General features: G+C 55.4%; 1 protein-coding gene across 1 annotated transcript in view; it reads left to right on the top strand.

The window, feature by feature from the left end:
* AHNAK2 (AHNAK nucleoprotein 2) overlaps positions 1–12,649 on the top strand; it is a 41,367-nt gene that overhangs the window by 6,434 nt on the left and 22,284 nt on the right. Inside the window, 2 exon segments of the mRNA XM_070594154.1 lie at positions 12,005–12,063; positions 12,174–12,272. Coding sequence (XP_070450255.1) covers positions 12,005–12,063; positions 12,174–12,272 — 158 coding nt within the window.

Below are 12,649 nucleotides of genomic sequence, written 5' to 3'. Positions count from 1 at the left end.
TGCCCCAGGCTGGCCGGGACCTTCTCCCTACCTGGGAGCCCTCTGAGCAGCCAGGGCTCTTCCCTTGCTGTCTTAGGCCACTCCTGGCTTCTCGTGTCCGGGCTGGGGACCCGGCTCCCCACCGGCTCCTTTCCGTGCCTGCTGCCCTCAGCTGCCCCAGGAGCCCCCAGCTCTGCAGCTGCCTTGCTGACCGTGGCCTGGTGTGGCGGGCGGGGGTGTGGGCGCAGGCCATCCCATCACTGCCCTCCTTGGGGCTGGGCCTGACCCTTCACTGCCCTTGAACCCTAGGCAGGGCCCCTCAGCCGTGACGGGCCTGCTCTGACTGCTTGTGGGGCACAGGTGCCCGCAGATAGTGCCCCCTCCCCCACGGAGCATCCCCCCATGGGGCCACAGGGCACTGCTTGTGGGTGTGCAAGGCGGGACAGCCCTGGGATCCAGCAGGAGACCTGCAGCTGGCAGAGCCGGGGCAGTCCTCCTGGGGCCTGCAGGGCCTCTGGAGCCCACAGGGGCTTAGAGAAAGGGTCCAAATCCTCCTAGCCCCTCCGCGCTTGGGGGGCTGAGGGTCCCGGGGGATGGCAGGGTGAGGTGACAGGAGGTGGCAGGCCAGGCAGTCAGAAGTCTGGGGAGCGGCTGGCTTGAGGTCTTTGGACCTGGGGACTCCTCAGCCCCCACTTACACCCAAGTGAGTGGGACAGGGTTAAAAAGGCTGGTTCCGGGGCCCCACCACGCCCAGCTCATCAATGCTCTGGAGCATTGAGGGGTGGGGGCTGCTGAGTCTAGGCTGAGAGGGCGGGAAGGGGGCCAGGGTCAGGCTGCCCTCGAGGGGCACGGGCAGGTGGGCAGTGGCAGAGGCCACGTTCCCCAAGGTTACTGGCCCAGGTCATGGGTGGGCTCGGTTGCCCCGGCTCTGGCCTTCGTGGCCTCGGCTGTGGAAGGAGGCGGCTGTGCCCTGGGCAGGGTTCTCAGAAGAGCCTGGGGGCTTTGTCACCAAGGTGCCAGGTGGAGCAGGCATCTGTGCCCATCTCGGGTCCCTCCTGGAAGGGCTCCGTCGGTCCCTTGGGCTATCCCTCCACTTGCCTGCACCCTGCACCCCAGCCCCGCCAGTTCCAAGCCTCTGCCTGGGCACCTCCTGGGAAACTGAGGCGCAGGGCCTGTGCTAGCCTGCCAGAGGGTCCTGTCTGACATTGGAGTCTGTCCACCTGTCTGTCCACACAGCAGGACTGGACTGGACCGGACTGGATTGGGCAGGGCGGGTGGTAGTGACTCAGACATCCCTGTGCTGGGCGGGCGTTTCCTCCCTCAGTCAGCTGCTCGGGCTGGGTTGGGGGGGGCTCTCTGGGGGAGGGGTGGGGTCCCCAGCTTCTTGAAGCTGAGGGGGAGGGGCCTGGCCCAGCCAGGGGCCTGTAAAGGGGCCATCCACTCCCTCTGGTGGGGCCAGGGGAGCTTGGCAGCTCTGGGCCTGCCTGAGAAGGAGGCCTGAGGGCGGGCAGCAAGGGAGGGGCTGTGGAGGGGCGGGACCAGCGGGCAGCGAGGGAGCCGCCAGCCTGGGATCTTCACTTCTGGGCAAGTTGGGAGGACGTCGGCCTCGGTAAGCGGCTGCTGCGCTGTCTTCTGTCCTCCCCCTTGCCCCCCTGCCCCCAGCCCCCTTCCTGGTCCAGCCCTGGGGTGCCTGCCTGGCTCACCACCCAGCGGGCCTCTGGGGTCCGGGTGTGGGGCTCAGGGGCAGGGGGCAGAGCTGGGCTGGGCCTCTCCCTGACCCCCTGCCCTGCCCTGCCCCAGCTCCAGCTGATGTTGGAGGGGCAGGCGGGCCAGGTCATTGTGGCCAAGGGTAGACAGTCCCAGGACAGGCAGATCACCAATGTTGACCATGTGGCCTGCAGGGGGTCCTCAGATGCTGGCTCTGTCCTTGTTTGGTGCACCGGGGTCCCTGGCGGGGTGTGGGAGGGAGGGTCAGGCAAGCCCAGGCCTGTTTACGTGCAGGTGCCAGGCGGGTGTAGGGGTCTGTCACAGGGTCACACTGTGCCGGGGGTCTGGGTGCTGGCCTTTGAGCCCAGAGAGAGAAATAGGTTCGGGCCCACTTGCCCCTCTGGGGTGGACAGGAGCATGGGGCCGCTCCTTTCTGCTGCTGGGGCCCTTGCAGTTGGTGGGCTGGTGTGCCTGCTCTGGGCCTCAGTTTCTCCAGGTGCAGAAGGAAATGCGCTGCGCCCACTTGCTGCCCCTCCCAGTGCCCCCACCCCTAGTGCCCGCAGACTGGGCGGGACTCGCCCCTTTCCAGGAGATCGGCCCTGCTCCTTCCCTCCTCTCCCCATCTACTCTCTGCACTAGCATTCATTATGTACCTACTGTGTGCCAGGCTCTGAGTGCTTGGTGAGCAAAGTGTTCCAGGGGCCAGGGACCGGCAGGGGCCAGAAGCGATGGCAGGGTGGCCAGGCTCAGTCCTTGAGCTGGTGGAGGAAGCTGCATGTGAACAGTGCAGAGGGTGGGGGAGAGCCTGTTCTTGGAGTGCTGCTCGCTGCTCGGAAGGTCTGGGGTCCAGGTAGCAGCCTGAGGGCTGGGGCGCTGCAGATGCTGAAGGACCAAGCTTGGAGAGGCTCCAAGGCCAGGCTGACCGATGGGTGGCACCAGGGAGCTACGGAGGGGTGTGGCGGGAGAGGGTGATGTGTAAGCCTTGTGGTTTCAGCTGGGGCTGCAGTGGGCTTGGCTGTGGGGTGGGTGTGGGTTCCTCGCCCCCTGGTGTAGGGGGACTGAGGCTGGTTCCCTGGCCCTCCTGGAGCCTTGGAGGCAGAAGCAGGAGCCCAGGCCCGCCTCCCCAGGCAGCAGTTATCTTGAGGAACATCAGGAGGGATGGGCAGGCCTCGGTGCCTGCGGGTGTTGCTTGGGAAAGTCTGAAGGTCTCATGACAGTCAGCCGAGCCATTTTCTCGTGAGCTTCCAGGATGGGGTGAGGCCCCAGCATCTGTGTGGGCCCGGGGGCACTGGGCTGCAGGCCGGAGGGCAGCGTCCCTGAGGGGCAAGCCGGCCTCGGGGGGGTCCCACTCCCACAGCTCCCTGGGCCCACAGGGGTCCTCTCCTGGGACTGTGCACTGGTGCTCTAGGGAGGGTCCCAGGCCCAGACACACACGTCCACATGTACCCTTGCACGTGAGCACAAAGACCCGATGAGCAAACACCCTTGGCCACATGTGCCTGCACACACACACACACACACACACACACTCGCACGCACACCCAGGATGGACCTCTTAGGTCACCATCTGGGGCCCCCTTTGTGGCCCTTTTCCCTGCCAGTCTCAGGGTTCCCCAGTCCCACCATTGCCCTGGTAGCATGCAAACGCACCCCTCATACCTGGCCCCACCTGGAGGCTGGCGCTGGGCCCCAGGGGCAGCCAGTTTGGATGCAAATTTGGGTTTTATTTAAGCAAAATTGCCCCACCCATGGGTGGCCCTACTCTGGGCCTCCAACAGCTCCCACTTGGCCAGGAGCAGGTGAGGAGGACCCAACTTGGTCTGGAGCCCTGTGGGCAAGGTGAGTCGAGAAGTCCGCCTGGGCAAATGCCCCCTTCCTGCATCCCCCTCCCCTCGGTCCCCCAGCCAACGTGGCGTCCGTGGCTCTGCACCCTCCCCAGACATACTTACTGGAGGCCCCACTCCAGAATATTCCAATGCTTGGGAGTGAAGCTTTTCTGCTGACTGTGGGCCCGACCCCACTCACCCGATGTCCCCATGGAGTGTTTAAGTCCTGACCCAGAGTCCCTCCCCTGGGGACCCGTCTGCAGGGCAGGAGTGGGATGTTCCCATGGAGTTTGAGGTGAAGGACCGGTTAGGGTTAGGAGCTGGGTGGATGTGCAGCCCAGCCAGAGTGCCGGCCCACGGCAGGGCCCCGAGCTGCAAGGAGGGGGAAGGGCATCTGGGGAGGTACCAGGTGCCAGCAGCCACACGTGATGGGCCTGGCTCAGCGTGTCACCTCCACGTTCTCCTACATGAAGCAGGGCTCTGGTGACTTTATTATTATTAGTCATTATTCAAGGTGACTGCCGGGCTGCCCTGTCGGCAGAGCCTGTCTGTGGGGCCACTGTGGGGGGGCCGGGGCTGGGTCAAGCAGGCTGATGGGACACCTCCCCTGCACTCAGCTGAGGTGAGGGCCCCTCAGGACCTGGGGCCTGGGAGGATGAAGCTCTGGGGGTACTGCAGTGCCTTCTCTTCCCTCCCCAGGGGCGCAGGTCCAAGGCTGGCCGGGTAGCTGGAGCCTTGCCCCGTGGCAGGCAGCATTTCCTCCTTCCTGTCTGTGTGTCCCTGGGCCAGGCTCTGGCCAACCTCAGGTTCTGCCTTAAGGTTCTGTGCAGAGGGACCCATAGCTTAAAACCATAGCCTGGCAACCTCCCAGCGGGGTGGCCTTGGGCTGGGCCTGCTGCCTCCCTGAGCCCTGTCCTCCATGCCTGTGGCGGGCACAGGGCTCAGTGCCACGAGGGGTGGTTGAGAGGGTGGGACAGGGCTGTGTGGGCCCAGCCGGCAGGACAAGGCTCGTGGGCCAGCTGGAGCAGGGCTGGCTGAGGCGCCCCACCCCTTGGGTTCCCAGCGCAGGGTGTGCCCTATCACCACCACCGCTGTAAGCACCTTTCCTCAGTCCCTCCCTTGACGCCCACGGGGCTCCCCTGGAGCAGGTTTAAGGGTGTAGCCCTTGACGCCCCCGGGGCTCCCCTGGAAAAGATTTGGGGGTGCAGCCCTTGAGGCCCACGGGACTCCTCTGGAGCAGGTTTGGGGGTGCAGCCCTTGATGCCCACGGGACTCCCCTGGAGCAGGTTTGGGGGTGCAGCCCTTGACGCCCACGGGACTCCCCTGGAGCAGGTTTGGGGGTGCAGTCCTTGACGCCCACGGGACTCCCCTGGAGCAGGTTTGGGGGTGCAGCCCTTGACGACCACGGGACTCCCCTGGAGCAGGTTTGGGGGTGCAGCCCTTGACGACCACAGGACTCCCTGGAGCAGGTTTGGGGGTGCAGCCCTTGACGCCCGTCGGACTCCCTTGGAGCAGGTTTGGGGGTGCAGCCCTTGACGCCCGTCGGACTCCCTTGGAGCAGGTTTGGGGGTGCAGCTTCTCAGGGCTGACTACCGGGCCTTCCACGGCAGTCGGCCCCCCAGCACTGGGCGCCCAGCCCCAAGCCCCACCGCTGGCCAGTCCGCACTCCCGGACCTGGCTCCCCTTCCCCAGCAGCCTCGGTCCAGGGCCCTTGCCGGTCTGCGCCACCGCCGCCCCCAGGGACCCGCCTGCTCGCCAGAGGGGGCGGTCCGTCCTTGTTTTGTTGTCTGACTCAGCGGCGGCGACTGCGGGAGGAGAGGGCGGCAGGGTTTCTGGGTGGAACCGGGAGCTCCGCAGCCCCCCATGCCCTCTGCAGGGGCTGCCCTAGCCCCCGCCCGCCGGCTGGCAGGGACCCTCCGACGCCCCTCAAGCGGCCCGGGTGGGGCGGGCGGGGGAGTCATCCCCCGCAGACTGGACCCGTGGACGGTTGGGGGCGGGGACACTGCCACGTTTGGACCCAGCCCCCGCCGTGCCCCTTCTCCACCTCCTGCTGGCTGAGCCACCTCGGGCAAGTGGCTTCCCCTCTCCCGGCCTCAGTTTTCTCATTGTTTACCCACAGCGCATTCACTTTGGGGATCAGAGGTGAGGGTCTGGGCACAACTGGAAGGGAAACTGAGGCCGGAGAGAATGGAGTCAGCTGCCACTGCCATTGGCTACCGCGCAGGGGAGCAGGTTCATGGGGAGCAGGCTCTGGTCCCTGCCACGCCCTCTGGCAAGGCCCCGAGGCGGAGTCAGCGCCTCTCGGCCGCCCTCCCCCGCCCCGCCCCCGCCCCGCCCCCTCCTCGCCTCCTCCTCTTCGACCCCTCCTCCCCGCATCCCCCTTCCGCACTGCGGCGCGTCCTCTTGTTCTGGGTGGGCAGAAGGGCCCTCGGGCATCCGTGGGGAAATCAAGGCTCATTGAGGGGTGAAGCTTGCTCAGGGTCACACAGCAAATTGGCCAGAACGCAGCAGCCAAACGGCACACCCGCTCCGTGGGGACGGGACGCGCCCAGTCGCGGTCAGGCAGGGTGCCCATCCGGTGGGCCAGGGGCTCGTTCCCTCCCCGCTCCTGGCTCTACTGGCTGGGGTTGGGGGAACCTTGCAGGGCGGGAGTGGGCCCTCGTGTCCCCTCGTCACCAGCAATGCGGTCACACCAGGGAGGCCGGTCCTGAGCTGCTGAGAGATGGGTGCTGTTCCTTTGAATATTTCGTACAGTTGGGGGTGGGGGGTTGGGTCTGTTTGCGGGCAGGGTTTAAGTAAGGCATTTGATTGTTAAATCGTTCCGGAACTGTTCGGATGGTCTGTTTTCTCCCCGTGCCTGTTGGCAGGGTGTTTCTCTAGGAATATGTCCAATTCGTGTAAATTTTCAGATTTGTTGGCATAAAGTTTATAATTTCCTCATTTCAGTTTTATGTAGAATTTTAAAAATTTTTCATGAAAAAGGGTACACGTCCTAAGTGTGTCGCTTGATGCGTTTTCCCCAAGTGGACACACTGTGCAGCCAATACCTGTGTTGAGAAGGAGACCCTTAGGACCACCAGAGGCCCTGCCCCACACCTCTGCGCTCCTGCAGCGCTGCTGACCCGAGCAGGGCCGTATAGAGTCGAGCTGCGTGTGTGGAGTTCTGTCTGAGCACCGTGCACATCCAGCTGTATCTCCACGTTGTATGTGAGACTCACCCACATCCCACAGAAGTAGTCCCCTCCTTTGCAGTGCCATGTAATACTCCATTGGACAGATACCCACTTTTCTTTTTCATTCTGCTGTTGCTGGACATTTGAGTCCTTGCGATTTCTGGTTCTACGATAGTGCTGGCGTGCACGTTTTTGTACCCGTCTTTTGGGGACCATATGCCTGCGTTTCTGTTGGGCATACACTCGCATGTGGAGCTGCAGGGCGGGATGTGTTAGACTAGGAGGCACTGCCAGGCTGTTTTCCAAAGTGGCTGTGTTGGTCCATCCATCCCACTGCCTACGACGTGGGGCAGTTCCAGGTGCCCCATGTGCTCCACACTGTTTTGTGTGGTTGGCCTGGTTCATTTCAGCCATTCTCCTGGGAGTGCAGTGTGTCTCCTTGTTGTCCTGATGGGTGCGGACACTGAGCACCTGTCCACAGGTTGATTGACCAGTTGGCTGTCTTGTTTTGTGAATTGCATTTCCAGTGTTTGTTTGCCCGTTTTTCTGTTGGGTTGTCTGTCTTCTTTCGGTTTCGGAGAATTCTTTGCATAGTCTGGGTGGGAGCCCTTTGTTTGGTAAACGTATTGCAAATCTCTTTGCCCAGTCCCCTCCTTGACGTTTCACTCCCTCAGTAGTACGTTTTGATGAACAGAAGCTCTTCATTTTAGCGCAGATTTATCAGTTGTTTCCTTTGGGGCTAGAGCTTTCCCTGTCCTGGTTAAGAATTGTTTCCCTACCCCCAAGGTCATTTCTGTTTATCTGCTGGATGCCTTATTGTTAAACCTTTAACTTTGGATCTGCAATCCACGTGAAATTGATACTTTCTTGTGGCTGGCCTAGAGGTTGAGATTAGTGTTTTCTGTGTGGATATCTGATGGACCCAGCACCTGTTATTGAAGAGATCATCCGTTTCCCACAGCTCTACGTCTGTATGAGTCCGGTTCTGGGCTCTTTGTGGCACTGGTTTTAATTCGCATTTTCCTGATGACTAAGGATGTTGACCATCTTCTTGTGCCTACTGGTCCATCTTCTTTCGTGAAGTGTCTGTCCAAATCTTTTACCCATTTTTGATTGAATTTTTTGTCTTTAGTATTAATTTGTAGGAATTCTTCTGGATGTAAGTCCTTTGTCAGACACATGCGTTTCCTTTTCATTTCCTTAAGAATGTCTTTCAAGACCAGAAGTATTTAATTAATTAATTAATTTTTTAATTGCGGTGACATTGGTTTATAACGTTATATAAATTTCAGGTGTGCATCATTATATGTCAATTTCTGCATAGATTACATCATGTTCACCACCCAAAGACTAATTGCCATCCATCACCACACACATGTGCCTAATCACCCCTTTTGCCCTCGTCCCTTCCCCCTTGCCCTCTGGTAACCACCAATCCAATCTCTGTATGTGACTGAGAAGTATTTAATTATGATGAAATGTAATTTGTCACATTTCTTTTATGACTCACTCCTTTTGTATCCTGCTTAAGAAAACTGTCTCCCCCAAGGTGACAGAGAATTTCTCCTGTGTTTTCTCCTAGAATTTTTATAGTTTTAGGTTTTGCATTTAGCTCTGTGATTCATTTTGAGTTGATTGTGATGTGTATGTGAAGTAAGGGTTCAGGTTTTTGTGGGGTTTTCCCCAATAAATATTCAGTTCTCCCAGCACCATTGTTAAAAAGACTGTTAATTTTCTATTGAAATAACTTGGCTGCTTTGTCAAAAATCAGTTGACGTACAAAGTATGTGACTGTTCTGGACTTTCTCTTCTGTTCCATTGATCTTTATGCTTATACCACACTGCCTTGATTCCAGTGGGGGTCAGGGAAAATTCCTGGTATGATTTAAATTATTTTAAATGTATTGAGACTTTGTGTTTTTGTGAAGAAGGTTAGCCTTGAGCTAACGTCTCTTGCCAATCTTCCTCTTTTTGCTTGAGGAGGATTGTCGAAGAGCTAACATCTGTGCCAGTCCTCCTCTGTTTTATGTGGGATGCCGCCACAGCGTGGCTTGACGAGTGGTGCTGGGTCCGCACCTGGGATCCGAACCTGCGAACCCTGGACCACCGAAGTGGAGCATGTGAACCTAACCATTATGCCACCTGGCCGGCCCCATATTGAGACATTTTTAATGAGCCAGCATGTAGTCTGTCTTGCTGACTGTCCCACGTGCACTTAAAAGGGATGTGTATTCGGCTGTTGTCAGTGGGGTGATGTCTAGGTATTGATCTGGGCTTCCCGGTTCTATTTCGTAAGGCTGTCACTACTGAGAGGGGTGCAAACTCCTCACTGTAATTGTGGGTTTGTCTATTTTTCCCTGAAGTTTCACCAGTTTTCACTTCAGTGTTTTTAACCTCTGTTGTTAGGTGTAGACAGACTCAGGTTTATTATACTTTTTGGTGAATTACCCCCTTTATCCTTATGAAATGTTGTGATTAGTTTTTGCATGGTATATATTTTTCTTTCCTGTCACTTTTGACCCATCTATATCACCATATTTATAGTCCACTTCTCGTAGATAGCATATAGTTAGGTCTTGCTTTTTTATCTCATCAGATAATCTTTACCTTTTGATTGGCATTTTAAGTCTCTTCATATTTTTTTTTTTCTTGAGGAAGATCAGCCCTGAGCTAACATCTGCCGCCAATCCTCCTCTTTTTGCTGAGGAAGACTGGCCCTGAGCTAACATCCCTGTCCATCTTCCTCTACTTTATGTGTGGGACACCTACCACAGCATGGCGTGCCAAGCAGTGCCATGTCCGCACCCGGGATCTGAACCGGCGAACCCTGGGGCACTGAAGCAGAACGTGCGCACTTAACCACTGGGCCAGCGGCCCGGCTTCAGTTTCTTCATATTTAATGTAATTGTCGATATGGTTTGTTTTAATCCTCCCACCCTGTTGATTGCTTTCCATTTTCTCCCATCCGTTCTTTGCTCCTCTTTCCTTACCTTGTTTTAGCATTAATTTAATATATTTACCCATATGTGATTATTCAATAACATACATAATACACATGTATTGTATATACTTATTTTATGCTACATATACATCATATATATTTATATATACACAATATATACACTTGTACATACTTATATATAATGTATTGGTTTTAGTATCCCATTTTCTTTCCACACTGGCTTATTAGCTATGCATTTTTTTAATGGTTGCTCTATGATTTATACTATTTATAGCTTACTCGTCACAGTACCCTTCAAACAGCATTGTTCTCCCTCACGGATAATGTAAGCGCTTTACAGCAGTAACTGCCATTACCCCCACCCCGTCCTTCATGTAGCTGTCACGTGCCTTACTTCTGCATGTTAGTTCTGCATTTTCTTATTTTTGTTTTATGAAGTTAATTATGTTTTCCAGCTCTATTGAGAGATATATAATTTACGTATCAGAAAGCCCACTTGTAGTAAGGGTTCAGTTCATTTGTTTTTAGTCGCTTTATAGAGTTGGGAAGCCATCACCACAGTCCAGTTCTAGAACATTTCTATCACCTCCAAATTCTCTTGAGCCTGTTTATAGTCAGTGCCTGCTCCCACTCCTAGCGCTAGGCAACATTTGCTTAATTCTGGTAAACTATAGAAATTTTGATCCAACGTATCTCCTTTTTCCTCTCCATCCTTTTTGCTATTGTCACATATATATTACATCTATATATGTTATGATCTCAACAATATGGCATTAGAATTATTGCCCTATATGAGGAGTTGACAGACTATGGGCTGTGTGCTAAACGCAGCCTGTTACTTGTTTTGTGCATAAAGTTTGGTTGGAACGCAGTTTTGCTCATTCGTTTATGGGTTGTCTGCAGCTGCTTCTGTGCTCCACGCGTCAGGGCTTGGATGGCCTGCAAAGCCTAAAATAGCTACTGTCTGGCCTTTTGCAAGAAAAGTTTGCCAACGCTACTTTATACAATCTTGTGTCTTTTAAAGAAGTTAGGAGATGGAATGAGGAAAAAGATTTATTTATAGAGTCTTTTCTAGTTGCCCACATTTTTACCATTTTCTCCATTCTTCATTTCCTTCTGTGGATTTGAGTTGGTATCTGGTGTTGGTTCCTTTAGAATTTCTTATGAGGCAGATCTGCTTCTCCCAGTGACTTCTCCCAGACTTTGTTCATTTGAAATGTCTTTATTTTGCAGAATCATTTGCTAGACATGAAATTCTTGGGTGACAATGTTTTTCTTTCAGCAATTTGAGTATGTTGCTCCACTTTCCTCCAGCTTCCCTGGTGTCAGATGTAGATTATATGGTTGAGCTCTTATATGGGATGGGTCGTCTTTCTCTCTCTGCTTCCAGGATGTTCTCTTTCTCTTACACGTTTGGATGGTGATGTGTCTGGGTCTGGATCTCTTTGTGTTTTCCTCTTGGAGTTTGTTGAGCTTCTTGGATCTGTAGGTTGTTTTCAGCCATTATTTCTTCAAATATTTTTCTGCCTCTCCCCTCCTTTCCTTCTGAACTTCTACTGCACATATATTGGTATTCTCATAGTTGTCCCACAGATCTCTGAGAGTCTGTTCATTTTTTCTTCAATCTTTATTTCCTCTGTTCTGCAAATTGGTTAATTTCTCTTAATCTACAAGTTTTTCAGTTCTTTCTTCTGGCACCTGAGGTCTGCTGTTGAACCCCTCTAGTGAATTTTTAAGTCTGGAATTTTCACTTGGCTTTTTTATAATTTCTGTTTCTTTATGACATTCTGTCTTCATTGAGCCATTGTCATCATATTTTCCATTAATTCTTTAAAGGTTTCCTTTGGTGTTTTTTAACAGATTTATAGCAGTTGCTTTGAAGCCGGTGCCAAATCCAACATCTGTGGACGTTCAGACACAGTCTCCATGACTGCCGTGCTTCTCTGTGTGGGTTATACTTTCCTGTTTCTTTGCAGGTTGTGTGACTTTTTGTTGAAGGCTGGACATTCTAGGTTACACACTGGAGCAACTCTGGAGTCTTGTTCCCCTCGGGGTGGTGGTTATTGTTTGGTTTGTGTGTGTATTTACTAACTTTTTTGGTCTAAAGCTGTGAAGTCTGTCTACTTTGTCTGAGCTCCCCCCATCCTGGCTCACTGCCATCTGACCCGATGTCACAACCTCCCTGGCCCAGTGGGTGTGGGTCTTCCCCCACCCCTGTATGGGCACTCAGACCTGGTGTCCAGGACGGGGCTCCACCACCTCCATGGTATACGTCTGCTCCTGGGCCCTGACCCCCAGTGCCTCTGTCTGATCTCCCCACCTGCCTGGTTCCACTGACTCAGCCTCTCTCTCCGCAGTGTCTGACCGGCAGCTGCAGCCCGGGGAGCCAGACGCAGAGACTGAGGAAGACCACTCTGTAAGTGAGGCCGGGGGAGAACCCATGTCCCCCTCATAGCCCTGCCCCCATGCTTTTGGGGTCTGAGCAGAGCCCGAGTGGCTGAGGGTAACCTGAGTCTCTCTTGCCAGGTGACTGAAGGGCCTGTGGACGAGAACATTCGGCCCCGACCACAGGGGTCCTCACCTGTCTATGAATGTGCGACTGAGGGTGCCGGCTTTGGACTCCCGGTAAGCCTGCTGGACAGAGACCCACAGGCTGAGGGAAGGCCCAGATGTGGGGCCACAGGTGGCCCTGTCTCCTCCTGCATCACCCTGTGTGGGCGACTCACTCGTGGATCTGAGCAGCCGTGCCACGCTGCCCTGCTGCCCACTGGGTCACAGCTGTGCCCACTTGGCTGTCTTCTCTGACTCCTGCACCCTCGCCCCGGGACCTCTCCCTGCAGTTGGATAAGACATGATCGGGATGGGGCATGGGTGTGTGTGACCTCGTGCTTCTGTGTGCTGCGGGGTACAGGCTGTGTGTGCACACATGCCGTCTCTGGAGAGGAGACACAGACAGGGTCCCTGCAGCCACCTCTGGAGACGAGGAGGAGAGGAGGGCCTTG

Source organism: Equus przewalskii, chromosome 25 (assembly GCF_037783145.1).
Source record: "Equus przewalskii isolate Varuska chromosome 25, EquPr2, whole genome shotgun sequence".
NCBI classification, from domain to species: domain Eukaryota; kingdom Metazoa; phylum Chordata; class Mammalia; order Perissodactyla; family Equidae; genus Equus; species Equus przewalskii.
The sequence above is the reverse complement of the archived record's forward strand: the minus strand, read 5'-3'. Positions and strand labels throughout refer to the sequence as shown.